Here is a 20,183-nt window from a genome sequence, read left to right as displayed (position 1 = left end):
AGAGACAGAAGCCCCTCAACATTCAGCGCACATCCTCGGCTTTCAGCAGCTGATATTCACCTCACACCACTACCACAAGGACAGGGCCTCTTTATCAAGTCATGACCATCTTATCAGAAATACTACATCCTCAAACATCAGCTGTTATGTATCAAAAAGCAGAACCACGATTTGCACCAGTAACAATCAATACCGTTCGCTAAAAAAAAAACCTCTGACATCATTAACCTCAAAAACTACACTGATATTGATGTGGCTCTGAACTCAGTGCTGGTTGTAATATATCTATAAGTGCGGTTTCTTGATTATAAACTACGAAAACAGCATAGAATCTTTGTGCATTAAAGACAATGAGCCAATGGGACTCACCCTGGTAAGAGTTTGTGGAGTGTAGTCCGACAGGGACGTTATACTTGGCTACTTCCTAAACCTTGCCAACTTCCCAGAATTATCCAGCGAACGCTCCTGTGCTTTCCAGTCAGATACACAAAGACATGAAATCAAACCTGCACACACTGACGCTCCAGTTACACACGTATGGATAATGTGATCCAGTGTCTGCTCTTTGGATCTTGCTGGCTGAGCATCTGACTGGACTTCAGTTGCCGTTGCCAGGCAATAGCTGCAGCCAATCAGAGAGCCGCATTCACTCAATTCACCCTGTACCACAGCATTACACATGAGTGAGAGAGAGGGAACTATGGGCTGCTAAAAGGCTCTCAAAAGCTTGTGGCTTCATCAATTATTAAGGGTATTAAATTGTATTTACACCGAACAGACAGCTGTGTGAGTGTGTGAGTGTGTGTGTGCCCTGCAGCTGTAGTGAAATCACCGTTATCACATTAGAGAGGAGGGTAGTCTGTCTTTGAGAATCAGTTCAGCCCTTTTCCAGTCAGGTATACACTAATATAGTTTTATGATATTAAGAGGACCCTGTTTTGCTGCATATTACAGATCAAGACCAGTCTATTCAAGCTTTATCTGTCAGTCCAGTGTTATTTTACTATTATTTATAATATTTTTTAAAATGTTGATCAGCTTTTTTCAGTTTTCATTTTAATTTTAATTTAACTTTTAGTCATTTTGATTTTGTATGTGCTTAGAAATGTTATGTCGTTTTTAAAATTCTGTTTAATTTTTATTTCAGTTATAGTTTGTAATTTTAATTTTAACTTATTTGTTTAATTTTGGCAAGGCAACATTTCTACTGTCCATTTGAGTTTGGTTTTTAACTTTTTCATCAATTTGATTTTATTTTAATTACAAAAAGGGGTTTTAAATAGTTTAGTTTTAGTTAACAATAACAACAATGTAAATCTAACCAATAAACATCATGTGATCAGCTTTGTTGGTCAGACAATAGTCAGGAATCTTGCAAAAAAAAATTAAAATAAATAAATAACATTTGTCTAGATTATAAGCAAAACAGACTCATGAAGCAAGCAGTCAATAAGTTACTTTAGTTAGATACTTTTATGCATTGATTCTAGAGCCTTAAAATTGTATATGATTTCTCTTGACATTTGCTAAAAATAGATATTTAATTATTATTTAACTCTGAATCATCTTCTTCAAAGTTTGTTACATTATTATATTATACTTGTTTTTAAATTGTATTATATTTGTTGCACTAATAAACTAATAAAATAGTTTACTTGGCATACACTTTTCAGCTTTTAATGAGGTGTAAAGTCTGTAGACTATTTACAGAAGGGCTGTGTTGTTAGCCAAGAACATTTTATGCCATTTATATTGTTTAGAGTTCAGTACCCATGTTGTAATTGAGGCTGATGAGTTTGAAAGGGTTTGAAATGGTGGACAACACACGTATACACAAATATAAACTCTGTCACCCTTCCCCTCATTCACACACACACACACACACACACACACACACACACACACACACACCACTCATGTACAAACAAAAACACTCTGTGTCATGAGCACTCGCCTGAATGAGAGGAGGTTTATGAGAGAGGGAGGAGGAAAATTGTAGAGAGACAGAGAGATCTTCACCCACATTGTTCCACTGACGCAGCAGAGACTGATACATAATTCATGCTATTCCGCGAGAGATGAAACAAAAATAAGGCACATATGGTCAGTAGCGAGCTGTGAGACACGGGTGATACTATCTGCACACAGTGCTAATGACAGAAGCCCAACAGCCTCTGTGTCTCTCACACACTGAGTCATACTCACTTCATGTTTAATGTTTAGGATCAGAAATGATCAGTTCATTAAAGTCATAAAAGCACTGAAGACGGCACTAACTGTGACTTTTCAGCATCATTATTCCAGTCTTCAGAGTCACATGATCCTTCAAAAATCATTCTAATATGCTGATAATCATTACTTATTATCATTATTATTATTATTATTATTATTATCAATGTTGAAAACAGTTGTACTGCTTAATAGATATGTGGGAACCATGATACATTTTTTCAACATCCTTTAATGAATAGAAAGAGTTTTTTTGTAACATATTATATATTAACTATACATTAAGTAGTCTAATTATGTTAAAATATGGTGTCATGATAAGTTTGACCCAGGACGTTGCCTTTTATTTAAATGTATATTAACATACAGTGGATATAAAATGTCTACACACCCCTGTTAAAATGCCAGGTTTCTGTGATGTAAAAAAATGAGACCAAGATAAATCATTTCAGAACTTTTTCCACCTTTAATGTAAACTATAACCTGCACAACTCAATTAAAAAACAAACTGAAATCTTTTAGGAAAGGGGGAGTAAAAATAAAAAACTAAAATAATGTGGTTGCATAAGTGTGAACACCCTCTTATAACTAAGGATGTGGCTGTGTTCAGAATTAAGCAATCACATTCTAACTCGTGTTAAATCGGAGTCAGTACACACCTGCCATCGTTTAAAGTGCCTCTGATTAAACCCAAATAAAGTTTAGCTGTTCTAGTAGGCTAGACATTTTCTTAGTCGCATCTTACAGCAAAAGCCATGGTCCGCAGAGAGCTTCCAAAGCATCAGAGGGATCTCATTGTTAAAAGGTATCAGGCAGGAGAATTTCCAAGGCATTAGATATACCATAGAACACAGTGAAGACAGTCATCATCAAGTGGAGAAAATATGGCGCAAGAGTGATATTACCAAGCTCTGGACGTCCCTCCAAAATTTATAAAAAGATAAGAAAACTGGTCAGGGAGGCTGCTAAGAGGCCTACAGCAACATTACAGGAGCTGCAGGAATTTCCGGCAAGTACTAGCTGTGTAGTACATGTGACAACAATCTCCCATATTCTTCATATGTTTGGGCTATAGGGTAGGGTGGCAGGAAAAACTTCCAAGCCCGGTTAAATTTAGCAAAAACACAATTTAAGTCTCCCAAAAAGCATGTGGGAAAATGTGTTATGTTCTGATGAAATCGAGGTTGAACTTTTTGGTCATAATTCTAAAAGGTATGTTTGGCACAAAAACAACACTGCACATCACCAAAGGAACACCATACCCACAGTGAAGCATGGTGGTGGCAGCATCACGCTTTGGGGCTGTTTTTCTTCACTGGGGCCTTAGTCAAGATGGAGGGAATTATGAACAGTAAATACCAGTCAATATTGGCACAAAACCTTCATGCTCTTGAGAAAGCTGAAGATGGAGAGGAACTTCATCTTTCAGCACGACAACAACACAAAGCATACATCCAAATCAACAAAAGAATGGCTTCACCAGAAGAAGATAAAGTTTTGGAATGGCCCAGACAGAGCCCAGACCTGAATCCGATTGAAAATCTGTGGGGTGATCTGAAGAGGGATGATCTGTGCACAGGAGATGCCCTCGCAATCTGACAGATTTGGAGCATTTTTGCAAAGAAGAGTGGGCAAATATTGCGAAGTCAAGACGTGCCATGCTGACAGACTCATACCCAAAAAGACTGAGTAGTGTAATAAAATCAAAAGGTGCTTTAACAAAGTATTAGTTTAAGGCTGTGCACACTTATTTTAGTTTACTTGCAACCACATTATTTTAGTTTTTTATTTTTACTCCCCCTTTCCTAAAAGATTTTTAGTTTGTTTTTTAATTGAGTTGTGCAGGTTATAGTTTACATTAAAGGTGGAAAAAGTTCTGAAATGATTTATCTTGGTCTCATTTTTTTACATCACAGAAACCTGGCATTTTAACAGGGGTGTGTAGACTTTTTATATCCACTGTAAATGGGAATTGACAGGAAGATTTTCAATGAAATACCAATTTAAATGGTCTTTGTATGGCCAAATTTTACTGTGATTTTTTGTCATTTTTTGAACCCAGGAGCCACTGTCTGCATACAATTATTGAATGGAAAAAGAGCAGCTACTGTACGTTCAGAAAAATATTTAAAGAAAAGTGTTTGGAATGATCTATGAGGTAAATGAATGTTCACTTTTATAACTAAGCAGAAGCATTCACAAAGGCTGATGAATATTTATATACGTCATTTATACTATCATGTTGCTTTCTTATAATTCAAGTTAAAACCTTACTCTTCTGAGGCATTATTGAATGCTGCAAGATATAAGATCTCATTCATATCAAGAAAAGGCTTTATGAGATGGGGATTGAAACCCAATTTTTTTATGCAATTTCAGCCTTTCTCCCTCAAGATTCAAGCATGAAGGCATGCAAAAAAGACTATATCAAAGTGTCTGTGTAATGCGTTGCATTCATACAGTCCCATGCTGGGAATTAACAACTATGCTAAATCCGTTTAAAACAATGAATTTTTTTTTTTAACAATATCCCAATGCATTTTCTCCTAATTCTCTGCTAAGTTAATGAGACAAACTTCAAAGACCAACACATGACTTCTGAATCGACTGACACCACTGGTTTAAATTTACAACACACACACATTCACACACACTATGAAAGCCTGAGATTTGGCCTATGACTGTGCAGAACAGCCCAAAGGAACTGACTGAGCCATTAGCAGATCAGAGAGCGCCCCCCAGTGTTACTGATCCTCAGTGATTACTAATGAAAAAGTGTCTTGTTACAGACACACTGGCTATGATCAGAATGGAATAGAGGAATACTGCTGACAGGACTTTATGTACTGTGTATTGACTGTTTAAAAAAAAAGAACAGTATGCAGCATGCAATGATAAACAATAGCATGCAACATTTTTTTTTTCACATGACCTTACCATGTTGCATGTTTAATTCAATATAGTTGGTTTGCATTTAGTCAAATTTTACTTCATAGCAACCCGGGATTATCAGATGTTATCATAAAACATTTTTATTAACATTAAAAATTTAATTTAATATTTGTATAGGCTATTATTATTATTATTACATTAACTTATAGGGTTATATTTTTATATTTGTTATATATGCTTATATTTCCCCTTTCAATTTGTTTATCGCTTTACCTAGTTAACGTTTTGTGTAATTATGCTATATTTGCTAGCCTACCATATATTTTGCAAATACTGTAAATGCTTGACAATTATGCCAATAAAGTTTTGACTTTATGATTGTATTTATGCCCGTGTGTGATGATAAATGAGCGTGCTGTTTTCATTTACAAATGAAATTACGTGAATGATTAATTCCTCAACGAAACACTATATAGTATTTGTAATTATGGTCTATTACTTAGCAGAAATAAAATGAAATAGCCTATGTTAAATTTAAACTGCATTCCAGTAAAAATTCCAGTCAGCATAATCAAAGCTTTATTGGCATGACGAGCATTTACAGTAGGCTGTTATTTATGATTCAGAACGTTACGTAAAGAGATCGAAATGAAGGGAAAAAACGAATATAAACGAATATCAAAATATAACCAATAATAGGCTAATAATAATAATAATAATATACAAATATTACGGGGAAAAGACGATCAGTTAATGGATTTAAAAGTCTGGGATAGATAAAAATGCTTTCTTGTGGGCCTATTTTATTTTATGCACTTTATGTAACATATCATGATAAACTTCATTTGAATGCTGACTATGGCACATAATACAGTCCGGTAGCCATGGTAATAATTTAATAATGCAATTTGTATAATAATTAATATAATAATTTCTTAATTCTAAATAAAATATTAATGAATCCATCTCTGATAATCCCGGGTTGCTATGGTCACGCAGGTTTGTTTACGCATTGAACTCGTGGTCACGAGAAAAAATATGTCGTTCCCTCAACATAGCATCTCGAGGCCACGACATAAGGATGTCGTTACCTCGACAAAACGATCTTGTGGCCACGACATATTATCACATTCCCACGAGTTATGATGTCATGGCCACGACAAAACTAAGTGAACCGACCATGTCACCTCGCGGGTGCCGTATATATGCCATTCAAAACATTAATAAAAACTTAAGATGCCAATGTTTGTCATATTGTTCATTTCTAACACAGTTCCTGACTTAAATCAACTTCACGCAGCCTCTTTCCAAAACCCTGCCCTCAAAAAACTGGAAAGTCTATGTCAGAGGCCCACAGACAGATTTTTCATTTCAGTTGTACCTGTCAGCCAGCAGGAACATTTTATCACTTACAGCAGCAGTAATGAAAACGTTCAGTAACATTTGTACACAAACAAACCTCCCACAGGGTTTTGAACTCCCTCTGTTCGATGCGCAGAAGTTCACTGTTCTCTCGGCTGACAATTGTGGCATGTCGAGGAGTGTTATCCAGAATTGACTCCCCAAATGCTGTCCCCACTCCCAAAGTGCAGATCGTTACAGCATCCTACAGAAAAAAAGAAGAAGAAATATTAAGAATAACATCTTTGCAAGCTAATTATAAAGATCTTAAATGAGAAGATTACCTAAAATGAAAACTGTGCCATCATTACACATGCAAACATGTAAGGCTTCAGTGAATAGCAAATAAACAAATAAAGGAATAGTTGACCAAAAAAAAAAAAAAAAAAGAATATTTGCTAAAAAAGGTCATCCAAAATGTAGATGAGTTTGTATCTTCATTAGAACAGATTTGGACAAATGTAGCATTACATCACTTGAATGGGTGCCGTCAGAATAAGAGGACAAACAGCTGACAAAAACATCACAATAATCCACACCACTCCAGTCCATCAATTAACAGCTTGTGAAGCAAAAATCTGCATGTTTGCAATAAACAAATCCAACATAACGATGTTTTAAATAATAAATTCTCCATAATACTGCTTTCTGAATCAAGAGAGAAATATGCACAGATCACAGATCAAAAATGAAAACAGTCCAATACAGTTCTAAATAACTATGTATTTATGTATGTAATAACTATAATTTTGATGTGAGAGGATAACAGGAATTTTTATGGATTATGGACTTTTGGTCAGTATTTTTGTCCAAAAGCAACAGTGTAGCGTTAAGACACATTAATGATGGATTTGTTTCTTACAAATATGCATATTTTCACTTCACAAGACATTTATTGAATGAATGGAGTTGCATGGATTACTTGTGGATTATTGTGATGTTTTTATCAGCTGTTTGGACTCTCATTCTCACGGCACCCATTCACTGCAGAGGATCCATTGCCGAGCAAGTGATGTAATGCTAAATTTCTCCAAAGCTGTTCTGATGAAGAAAAAAACGTATCTACATCTTGAATGGCCTGAGGATGAGTATATTTTCAGTACATTTTCATTTCTAGGTCAACAATTCCTTTAAATTCCACTCCACATGGCTTTAAATGACCCATAAATCTTCATTCATTGTACCGTAATTGCATTGAAAATCATTAACATTTTGAGGTGAACTATTGCTTTAAAGATTCCTCTAATTCATGTAATTTATGTAGATTTATGCACACATTTATGCACACTCTAAGGGAATGTGCTCAATGAGGTTTAAAAAGATGGTTGCACATAACAAGTGATTTGAGATCAGTAAAACACAAGCTCACACACTCATAAATGAGTCATATTACATTCACAAATACACTTCTTTTCTACACCCTGTCTTGCGTTTTACATTCATTTAACCAGAGCAGCGTGATAATAGCTTATTGCCCAACGGACCACTCCATGAAACTGGAGCAACACACAAGCAGTTAATATTGCATCACTGAAACAGCGATTCTCACATGCACATACTGTATGCAGACAAAACTACACACACGTTCATCTGTGCACAGGACATTTATAGCTGCAAGGCAACAACAGAAGTGTGAAAGAGAAGCATAACATGATGCCTTGTGTCAGTTCTATGCACAATTGTGCATGTAATCAAGTACAACCCAGAATGCTTTAAATATGAATGCTACGACGCATACAGACTCAGAGGGGAAAATATTATTCAGAGATTACTCGTTCATAGTTCAGGAGAATTAGTTTTCATTTTTTATTTATTTCAGTTAATTCCTGAGGAGAAATAAAAATAGAAACAAATTTGATTATTCTGACATATTGTCAGAAGCTATAAAATATGAACATGGGTAGAATAGATTTTGGAAGTATTTATGAGAATGGTTTGGACTTTGCACAAAATCTAAGCAAAACTGAGATTAAAGGACACATGTGAGATTACTGTGGTTGTTTTCTCATGAGAAAAATCTAAATGGCAGACTACTTCATCATACACTACTGTTTGGGGTCAGTATGATTGTTTTTTTTGTTTTTTTAAGAAATTTATATTTTATTCAACAAGGATGCATTAAATTGCAGAAAAGTGAAGGTAAAGACATTTATATTACAAAATATTTTTATTCACTTACATGCTGTTCTGTTGAACTTTTTATTCATCAAAGTATCAAGAAAAAAATTATCATAATTTCCAAAACATATTAATCAGCACAACTGATTTCAACAAGAATGATTTCTGAAGGATCATGTGACACTGAAGACTGGAGTTAAAATAAAATAAAATAAATTAAAATGCTTGCTGTTTTTCTGATCAAATAAATGCAGCCTTGGTGAGCATACCATGATAAAAATCATACCGTCCCAAACTTTTGAACTGATGTAAAAATACTATCTTTGAGCTTAATATGTCTATAAACACACTGTAAAAAGAATTCCGTAAAATTTACGGTAAAAAAACGGCAGCTGTGGTTGCCGGAATTCTACCGTAAAAATACGGTAACAACATTTTAGGTTTTACGGTTTTAACTTAAATTTACAGTTAAAACCCTAATTTCATTAACTGATATAATGTTAATATACCAACCTATTGAAGTACTGAAATCTGTTTTGGACCTTTGAAATACACTGATAACCACCAAATACAGGTGGTGATGAGAAAGTCACATGATGAACCAAAGCCCATCACAAGCAGCTTTTAAATAATAACATATATTTTAAATAATAACATTCACACAAGCACTAAACACCATCATGGTGAGACTCATTAAACTGAAATATGCAATAAACATTAATTTAACAACATTAGATGTAACATACAACCTTAATAAACATAACTGATAAGAAAAAACTAAGAAGAAAACAAAGAAAAAAACATCAAATTCAAACAAAATTTGAAATGAAACGCAGGGAATTCTGGGAACGTCAGTTTACGGTTTTTCCCTGTAAATTTTACAGGAACTTACCATTAACAATTTAACAGGTTTTTACTGTAGCATTTTTACATTTTTTTACCGTTAAAATCACAATCATTTTTTACAGTGCACGATCACTTCAAAAACTGCCAGTCTACCAGTCTAACACAGAACCACTGGCTCAACCAATGCCATGTGTTTGTGGTGGGACTGTAAGTTTGATCGACCAATGGCAAATGAGAAACATTTATCATTTCTGCGATTCTGTTTGGTGGAAATTTTACCTGCAAAAAGATGACATTCTATACATCAATATATAGCTTCTATAAGGTCTAATATGCAAAACAAGGAAGCTCCTGCAATCTTTGGATATCCCTCTTGAGCTGCGTGGGAGTGATGGATGCTTCAGGGCCAGTAAACACATCTGACAGTGTGACTCATTGTATTCCCAGTGGATTCACAGAAAGATGCTTCTATCCCCAGCAGCACTGCATCAGCGTCCTCATATATCAGACTATTAACAAGGCCAGTCGTGGACCGGTCGCCCACTCACAGCATGGCTCTTTGTAGTAGTTTCTGTATGCTGATGGATGCAAATGATGTCTGCAAGGCTAAACTACTACTTATCTCAGCTGACTCCTAGCAGATTGAGGCTTCAAATGATCCTGATTGTGATCTCTCTTACCTGATGGTTGGCCGTCTCGGACACTTTCACATCCAGAGATCCAGACAGAACCGCGTACCAGCTGGTGCCGATGTCACCCTGCCGATACACTGCAGGCAAAAACAGAGTCTATGAATACCAATTCACAAATCGCAGAGGAATTTTTCATTATGATTTCAGGACAGTTACTTTTCATTAACTTAACATGTGCTTCTTATTGTCTCATTAAGTGGCAGATTCAACCTTAAGCACAGATTCAGGACTACACGCTTAACAATAAAACTTTCAATTAGAACGTAATAGAGTTTTATAGCCTGAAGCCAAAGGAGAACATTTTCAGGTTCCACAGAGAATATTATTTTAGTTATTTAGTAAACCATCTAAGTAACTCAGAATCCAATATAGTGTTATGAAGAACCTGTAATGTACACTACCTTTCAAAAGTGTGGGGTCAAAAATACAGTAAAAACTCTAATATTGTGAAATATTGTTACAAAATTAAACCGTTTTCCATTTTAATATATTTTAAAAATGTATTTTTTTCCTGTGAGGGGAAAACTGAATAGTCAGAAGCCATAACTCAAGTTTTCAGAAATCATTCATATGCTGATTTGGTGCTCAAGAAACATTTCTTCTTATTATTAGTGTTAAAAACTGTTGTGCTGTATAATATTTTTGTGATACATTTTCTTTTTTTGGAATTCTTTGATGAATAGAATGTTCAAAAGAACATCATTTATTTGAAATAAAAATCTTTAGTACAATTATAAATCTTTTACTGTCACTTTTAATCAATTTAATGCACCCTTGCTAAATAGCATTCATTTCTTAAAAAACAAACAAAAAAAAACGTTTAAATGGTAGTACAAACAGAAACTTCTTTTTTTTTAATCTCCAAAGAATCATATAAGGAACTCAAGCACCCCATACAAAAACAAATCTTTTTGATTAATTAATTCATGTCTTTCCTATAGCCACCTTAAAACACATAACTGGTTTCAAAATCAGAAAAAGAAAAAAAACATAAACTGGAATAAAATCCGAAAGCATCATGATAAAAATACTAAACATGGTTCTTACAGGTGATGCCTTTCTCCAGGTACTCATAGAAGCCACACATGCAGATCTGCTGCAGCAGGTTTGGGTGAAACTTCTCAAAGGCCTTCACACCCTTCAGTCGAGCCAGAATGATATCCACATCTTCTCCCGAGCGTTCTGCTGGCCTAAAAAACAGACAAACAGACATTATGGTCTGGGTAGACGCTCTCTAACCAAACTGACCAACAAGAAAACCCTGACACTGCAGCGATGCATGTGACAATTACGAGGACAGACCAAGTTGTGTCCGTTAGAATCAGCACATTGTGCTGTCTGTAGGATAAGGAATGTGTATTAATGTGATCAAGATTACTGTTTTTGTCATCAGTCCTGTCAAAATACAAGACATGAATCATATACACATTAATATAGAATTTCAGTAGCGTGATATGAACTAATACTTCATCTTTGGAGAGAAATTGATACAGTTGTTTGCAGCTTTTAAACTTTAGTATTTGCATTGGTTTCTGGCCATTCCTGAGCAAACAAAAGCACATAATCCTTAAATAAATTATTATCTGAGTTGTATGTTCAGTCAGGCAGCATCATTTTTCTCTAATGGTGTATGAGAGATTGAGAGACTGTATGCGGACACAAAGATCCTCTTCACATTTGCACAACTATAGCAATGCTCTCACTTCTCAGCTCATTAAGTGACATGTACATGTGTGTGTTGTGCACTTGAGTGAATTAATTGCCTCTCTTAACGATGTCAGTATGCTGTAATTCGGACTCCTTTTATTCTGAAATGCCTTGTTGCTATGGAGATTACAGTATGAGGAAATTAAGACTTCAAAGACATTTTTCAAACCAAGGGCAGTGGGACAAATTTCATATGGAGACTAATCAAGCTAATGAAGCTCCACAAAAGATAAAAAACAAAAACAAAAAAAAACTAGACCTACTCTTTTAGTGCTGGCTTTGAAACTGCAACAAACCAAGATGGGTGAGTCATTGTTTCTAAACATCAAAACCTGATTCTTTTTTTTATGTATACTTTTATTATAATTCTCAGCAACACACAAAAATATCGGATCTATAACCTATTACTAATTTCCTGTGGCTGGAGGGATTTTGTATTTTTAAAGGCCAAAGCCCGAAGAAACAAGTCAGTCGTACCAAAGTCAGAGGGTTTTTTGTTAAATGCCTGAATTAAGGTCAGTAGTTAACACAAACTCAAGACATTTTTCATTCTACGACACAAAATACATCAGTAATTCCCTTATGAAACAAAAATATATGGAAATATACTAGAAAATGTAATAGCTTTATTGAAACTCTCAAGTAATTTGTCCAGAATGCATGTGTTTACATAAAGCTGAACACATATTATCTCACTTTACTGTTTGCATAGTTACACATTTGATAAATGAAAATATGTGTGACTTTATATAAAAACAAAAACCTGAACAATTTACTGAAAATATATATTTAAAAGTTTTAGTTTTTTGGACAATTGGGTGTCTTGTTAAAATGATGAGTGGAAAATGATTTTTGACATTTTTAACTGAATAAAATCAGTACTTTATTTACATAAACAAATAAATACAAGGATATATATATATATATATATATATATATAAAACAATGCATATTTTCCTTATAACGGAGTACACATATTCTATATGTAAATATATGGTACATGCATGTGCAAATATATTTACACAAAAACAGTACCATATTTTACATATACTGTATATATTATGAAGGATTTTACTGAATATAAAAATGACACATACAGTGTTATGATATATAAGTAAATATATGGTCACACATTTTTTCAATATATGAACTGTAGCAATTCCTTATGTATTACTGATTATACTGGAATATATTAACACAATATATTATTCAGTATATAATACATAATTGAATATATTGATTGTTAATATAAGAGAAAATACATTGTGTTTGTGTAAGGGATACCCTTGCTAACAAGTGGCTAAATGAAACTACAGAGGTTGTCGGGACATTAAATGTCATTATGGTGAACAGGTAATGACAGAATGACCATCAAAACGGTTAAATGATAAAATCCCAGATTCACTGACTGTGATCTGTACTGTTAAACAGAGCAGATCAGCTGAGAGACAGACACTAACAATTCCAGAGCTTGAACTCTCTGAAACCACAGAAAGAGGGAAAAATCACGATATGACTGTGATGGTGACCTTCTTCAGCTATTACTTGCACACTCTATGTAGAACTCGTTTATGATTCAGTGCATCGCTGAGATCTAGTTAGACCAGATGAGCGTCATTTACATTAATAGTTCTATATTTATTATTTGCCTGCAGGTTATGCTGAGCAGCAGGCTGATCTCGTGTGATCTGGACCAGTTGGCCTGTGCTCCTGTGGATGTGAGAGGGTGAGAGTGCCGTTGACTTTTATGTGCTGAGATTCACTGGCGTGGAAACACATTACCAGCATATATCTGCTGGGCACACAATGGACACTGCATTACAGTGGCCGCCAGTGCAAAGCCATGCCTCCTTCTCTCTGTCTCGCTCACGCTCTTTTCACCCATGTTTCTCTCTTTTTCTCATATAGCTCCAGCCCATTATGAAGCTTTCTTCAGTCTCCAAAGAGTCTTTTGAAAAAGCACTTAACCTTTGAGTCTCTCTGTCTCTGTATTTTTTAACTTATAAATTACCAGAGGTTTTGCAGTAGGCATTAAAGGTGCAGGTTTAGAGGTTTTTAGAGGCATTAGTTCCTCTAAAACTGCAGTTAAAAAAAGAAAAAATGTTAGAACCTGTCAGAATCAATGCATTTATGCATTTATACATTTTTTTTTGGTGAACTATTCTTCTAAAAACAGTATGCTAACCAAGTCATAATACAATTAAAATATTTTTTTGCATTTCTTATACGAGCCAAATATAATGCAAATACACAAGAAAAGTTTGTAATAATAGGGCACAATGTACTGTCAAGATAAAGGAATTTTCTTCAAAGGAGAATTTTTCACAATGTTAAAAGAAACATCTGTAAACTTAACGGATAATATTCTGGCAAAAAAATTACCAGCACATTTAGTTTTTTTTTTTTTCGTTCAGATTTTTTTCTTACAGTGTAGATTTTCAATGCTCAAAGTTGAACTTGAAAAACTTGAATCGGCAATTAAAAAAAAATACTTTTTTGTAAATTGAAATTAATATGAATATATTAATATACTATACTTTATATATATATATATATATATATATATATATTAGACAAAAAAATTTCAACTTAAAAAACAAAAGAAAATTTGAAATGTTGCCTTAATAAAACTAAACTAATTATTAAAATAAATTAAATTAAATTAAAATAAATGAAAGTACAACTATTAAAAAGAATAAAAAAGACAAAAACAAACTAAAATTCAAATTAAACTGTAAAGCTAAAAATAAAAGCTAATTCAAAATAATAATAAATACTATAACAGTAAACACATAATATAAGATAACACTTGTTTTCTCACAGCATCAGTACAGCGGGGGATCATTATTCTGACAGGTGGCTTCATAATTTTGCATAGTATGAATATCAATGGAGGGGAAGCTAACTGTCTTCCCAGCAATATTGAACCCTTTCATTATCAAGCATATTAAACACAATACAGTACAACGATTGATACCGAACGAAATATAATTCAAACCAGACAACCAACCGCTCCTAATTTGAAATGATATGACTGGGATCAGCTGTTTCGTAGTCAGTAGCCTATTCATTGTGTCAGTGATCTGTAGAAACTGCCAGAGCAGCACAATGCAGCACAGTATCATCCAACAGTGCAGTCCGTTTTTTTCTTCTTTGTGTGTGTGCACATTTATTGATCACCACAATGCATCCTGGTGTCGGATGTTAATGAGACCATGGATATCTTTAAGAACCATTACATTGATCAGTGTAAAGACGATGTGCTCGACTACGTTTAAAGAGTCCATTAAAACATCAGCCACTGAAAACCCATCACACCCAGTAAGGTGATCTCACTTTTCCCTCCCATCGCCATGGTAACCTGCAGGGATGTGTCTGGACTAGGAGGGGCTGGGAGAAGGTAGCAGACATTCTTAGTAATGTTCAATATGTTTATGCATCTTAAAGTTGAGAACAAAAAAGTGCACATCCAATAGCAGCCTAATTACAAGTAACCTGACCTATTAACTCATTGCTTGCTTATTGGTTTTATAGTCATATTTTATAAAAAAAAAAAAAAGAGAGTCTGATTTTTTTCCCCTTTAAAGAAACTGCTTAAAATATGTCATTAAAAAATAGGATGCACGTATGCAATTTACATGATGTGACACCGGCAAACGAGTTCAATGGAGAAGCGTCATTCACTATCGCTGACAGAAGAAACAGCGCAGCTTCCACACGAATTCCCAACAAAATCCTTGCAGAAAACAAAATGCACATTTATACATGATGCAGGTGATGCATCGGGGACGCAGGACAGAGAACGCGCGCTCTGCTGCTGTCACCTTGTTGCAGCTCCTCCGGACATTAAAATGAACGGAGGTAAAGACGCGATCTGGTGTCTCTCACCTCTTGTCCAGGCAGATGATCCACTCTGAGGAGGCCACGGAGTGCGCAGAGGCGTGCACCGCTACCATCTTCGGCTCCACCGGTGTGAATCGTGCGTCGCGTCGCGGATAGCGGATCTCGTCGACTCGGGCGCAGCAGCATCAGGGCTCACCCCCCTCCGCGCCTCTGTCGTCAACTGGATCACCGCGGCGTGGACTCGTCGTCACCACGTTCACGCACGACGAACGTTTACAAGCGTGACTGCACACACCGGCACGAAGAACAAGTCACGTTCTGAACGGGTGTAGAAGATCGGGTGTCGATGACGGGTCAAATCAAATAACGTGGTTGCCATGCTTGGAAAATAACGACAGCCGGAGGCTGGTGATATAAGGGAAGAAATGACAGGTTTTGTGGATGACAGCGGCGGTGCTGATGCTGCACTGTCACCATGGCGACGGGCACGCAGTCAGCGCGGATGCTGCTGCATCCAGACGAGGGGAAATGTGAAGCGCTGTCAGGCGTCTTGTCCTCCTCTCCGGGGGAGACACTGACACTGACACTGACAGTGACAGGAGAGAGACGCAGGGAGCTGACGACACTGTAAAAAGCTAAACAGTTGCAGTTGTAAAACAAACAAACAAAAAGTTAACCTAATGAAGTCTGGCTGATTAATAACACAAAATATTGCAAAAATAATATGATTATTTTATATATGCATTTAAATAATAAATATCATGAATAGATATTTACAATATTTAAAATACTAATATTAATAACTTTTTTTGGTGTAACGTGTGTAGTCTGGTTGATTCAGTCATGGTAAATAATATTGAAGAATGTTTTTTGCAATCTTTACCCATAAGAACCCAGACCAATTTATACTTATAGGAAAATTATGGGGCATATAAAACAGACCAAATGGACCACTTATAACATGTTTCTGCAGTTGTTTCTCTCATACTGACCACTGGATGTTCAACATTACATTTACATTTAATCATTTAGCAGACGCTTTTATCCAAAGCGACGTACAATATGAGAACAATAGAAGCAATTAGACCATCGAGAGTGCAGCAGTATACAAGTGCCATGACAAGTCTCAGTTAGTCCAGCACAGTACACGTAGCTAGGGTTTTTTCTTATTTATTTTAATTTTTTTTTATATAAATAGATGGAATAGGTAAGTGTTAGTATTAGTTGGTCAGGTGCTGGCGAAAAAGATGCGTCTTTAGATGATTTTTGAAAATGGCTAAAGATTCAGCTGTTCGAATTGAGATCGGGAGGTTATTCCACCAGCTGGGCACAGTCCAGGAAAAGGTCAGTGAGAGAGATTTGGTACCTCTTTGTGATGGTACCACAAGGCGTCGTTCACTTGCAGAACGCAAGCTTCTGGAGGGTGCATAAGTTTGAACTAGTGAGTTTAGATATATTGGTGCAGTGCTAGTTGCCGTCTTGTAGGCAAACATCAGTGCCTTGAATTTGATGCGAGCAGCTATTGGTAGCCAGTGTAACCTGATGAAGAGAGGGGTAACGTGAGCTTTCTTTGGTTCATTAAAGACCACTCTGGCTGCTGCATTCTGGATCAGTTGCAGAGGCTTGATAGTACATACGGGAAGGCCCGCCAAGAGAACATTGCAGTAGTCCAGTCTGGAGAGAACAAGAGCTTGGACAAGGAGTTGTGCGGCATGCTCCGACAGGAAGGGTCTAATCTTCCTAATGTTGTATAAGGCAAATCTGCAGGACCGGGCCGTTGTAGCAACATGGCACCTCATGGCAAAGAACTCTTTGAGGATTTGAGAATTAGAATTGTTGCTCTCCACAAAGATGGCCTAAGCTATAAGAAGTTTGGTAACACCCTGGAACTGAGTTACAGTACAGTGGCCAGTGTCATACAGAGGTTTTCCAAGACGGGTTCCACTCGGAACAGGCCTCACAGGGGTCGATCAAAGAAGTTGAGTCCTTGTGCTGTGCGTCAGGTGCAGAAGCTGGCTTCAAAAAACAGATATATGAGTGCTGCCAGCATTGCTTTAGAGGTTGCAGAAGTGGAAGGTCAGCTTGTTAGTGCTCAGACCATACGCCGCACACTGCAACAAGTCGGTTTGCATGACGATCGTCCCAAAAGGAAGAATCTTCTGTAGCTGGCTCACAAAAAGCCTGCAAACAGTTTGCTGAAGACAACCTGGCCAAGAGCATGAATTACTGGAACCATGTCCTGTGGTCTGATGAGTCTAAGGTAAACTTGTTTGGCTCAGATGGTGTCCAGCATGTGTGGTGACACCCTGGTGAGGAGTACCAAGAAAATTGTGTCTTGCCTACAGTCAAGCATGGTGGTGGTAGCATCATGGTCTGGGGCTGCATGAGTGCTGCTGGTGCTGGGGAGCTGAGGTTCATTGAGGGAAACATGGATTCCAACATGTACTGAGACATTCTGAAGCAGAAGATGATGCCCTCCCTTCAGAAACTGGGCCAAACTGCAGCTTTGCAACATAATAACGACCGAAAACACACCGCCAAGATGACAACGGTCTTGCTGATGAAGCTGAAGGTGATGGAGTGGCCAAATATGTCTCCAGACCTGAACCCTATTGAACACCTGTGGGGCATCCTCAAGTGGAAGGTGGAGGAGCACCATGTGTCTAACATCCATCAGCTCCGTGATGTCATTGTGGAGGAGTGGAAGAGGATCCCAGCAACAGCCAGCGCAGCTCTGGTGAAGTCCATGCCCAGGAGGATTAATGCAGTGCTAGATAACAATGGTGCCCCTACAAAATATTGACACTTTGGACACAGTTTTGACATGTTCACTTAGGGTGTACTCATTTTTGTTGCCAGTTATTTGGACAATAATGGCTATATGTTGATTTATTTTTAGAGGACAGTAAATTTGTACTTCTATACAAGCTGCACATTGACTCTAAAATATATCCAAGTTTCATTTGTGTAGTATTGTCCCTTGAGAAGATATACTTAAATTGTTGCTGAAATGTGAGGGGTGTACTCACTTTTGTGAGATACTGTATGTTACATTGGGCGTTTATTTCTCAATTGAAAAAAATACATTTTATAATTTTTTGCTAAATAACAGTTTTTTTTCCTGTTTGTTTGCTTTCCTCAACATATATCAAAATGATTACTTTTCTGGGAAGATAAAACCTTTTTTAGAAGTAATACAGTTTTTGTATTTTATTTGCTTTGCCACGACATATTTCAAAAGCACATAACTGTGAGCATTAAATTTTACAACAACTCTTTTGTAACATATCAAAATTCTACCTTTTCAGGTATATGGTTTAACCAGAAATTAATTTTTAGATTTTTGTTTTTACAACTCGAAAATGTGCAATCTGAATAAAAATAAATAACTACCTCACACTGGAGGTCAACATGTTAAACATGCACATAGATTTGTTAAAATATGCTTTGAAATGAGCAGCAGAAAATATATAACACTAAAATAATTGAATCAGCTAAATTAATTGAGCAGCTCATTACCATTTTTCTTAAAGGGATAGTTCACCCAAAAATGAAAATTTGATGTTTATCTGCTTAAACCCAGGGCATCCAAGATGTAGGTGACTTTGTTTCTTCAGTAGAACACAAACGAAGATTTTTAACTCAAACCGTTGCAGTCTGTCAGTCATATAATTTTAATCAATGGGACCCATGGCTTTGAGAGAAAAAAAAAACATACACAGACAAAACCAAATTAAACCCTGCGGCTTGTGACAATATCCGTGCGGGAGATCAGAGGTAAAAAAAGATATAAATACTGTTCAGTTTCTTGCACAGACTGATCGTTTCATGTTTTTAGACCTTTAGGTTTAATTTGGTTTGTCTGTGTATGTTATTTCTCTCTCAAAGCCGTGGGTCCCATTTACTGCCATTATATGACTGACAGACTGCAACGTTAAAAATCTTCGTTTGTGTTCTACTGAAGAAACAATGTCACCTAAATCTTGTATGCCCTGGGGGTGAGCAGATAAACATCAAATTTTAATTTTTGGGTGAACTATCCCTTTAATGTGACAAATACGTCACATCAAAATTCCACCTACTTTTATAAGGTTACTAGCCTGAGGGGACATATATGTTTGATTCAAGAAATGTATTAAAATCAGGTTAAGAGTAATCTAGGATATGTTATTAAAATATTAGAATTGTTGCATGGGTTGAAACATACCTTTAATAACAAAAACAAGCATTTTTAAAAATTGCTGACACTGTAACATGTGCTAACCAGACAGGACACCATTTTGGAAATGTTTCCATGGCAACAAAAAATGCACACATTGTCACGTGACTAAACCTGGGTGTTCATTATATGTCCCTTAGGGACTTCCTGAGTTGAAAGTGAGGGATAATGCTTTAAAAAGACCTTTCCAGATAATCACCAGTGTTTGTGACACCCGCGTCACCGTGGGTTCTTAT

At 36.1% G+C, this 20,183-nt stretch overlaps 1 protein-coding gene across 3 annotated transcripts in view; it reads right to left on the bottom strand.

The window, feature by feature from the left end:
• rapgef4b (Rap guanine nucleotide exchange factor 4b) overlaps positions 1 to 15,933 on the bottom strand; it is a 32,336-nt gene extending 16,403 nt beyond the window's left edge. For 2 of the 3 annotated variants that reach the window (XR_009271837.1, XM_058780141.1), the window contains exons 1-4: positions 15,774 to 15,933; positions 11,226 to 11,368; positions 10,167 to 10,255; positions 6,581 to 6,727 (exon numbers count right to left, since the gene is read on the bottom strand). Coding sequence is in view for 1 of the 3 variants with exons in the window: in XM_058780141.1 (XP_058636124.1) it covers positions 6,581 to 6,727; positions 10,167 to 10,255; positions 11,226 to 11,368; positions 15,774 to 15,841 (447 nt within the window). In the remaining 2 variants the exon portion in view is untranslated. Of the gene's footprint in view, positions 1 to 369; positions 786 to 6,580; positions 6,728 to 10,166; positions 10,256 to 11,225; positions 11,369 to 15,773 lie in introns of those variants that run through there. The other variant, XM_058780142.1, reaches the window with a different exon arrangement.
• Positions 15,934 to 20,183: the final 4,250 nt, after the last annotated feature.

Source organism: Onychostoma macrolepis, chromosome 06 (assembly GCF_012432095.1).
Source record: "Onychostoma macrolepis isolate SWU-2019 chromosome 06, ASM1243209v1, whole genome shotgun sequence".
NCBI lineage: Eukaryota > Metazoa > Chordata > Actinopteri > Cypriniformes > Cyprinidae > Onychostoma > Onychostoma macrolepis.
Note: the sequence above shows the minus strand (reverse complement) of the source record. Positions and strands in the feature narration are given on the sequence as shown.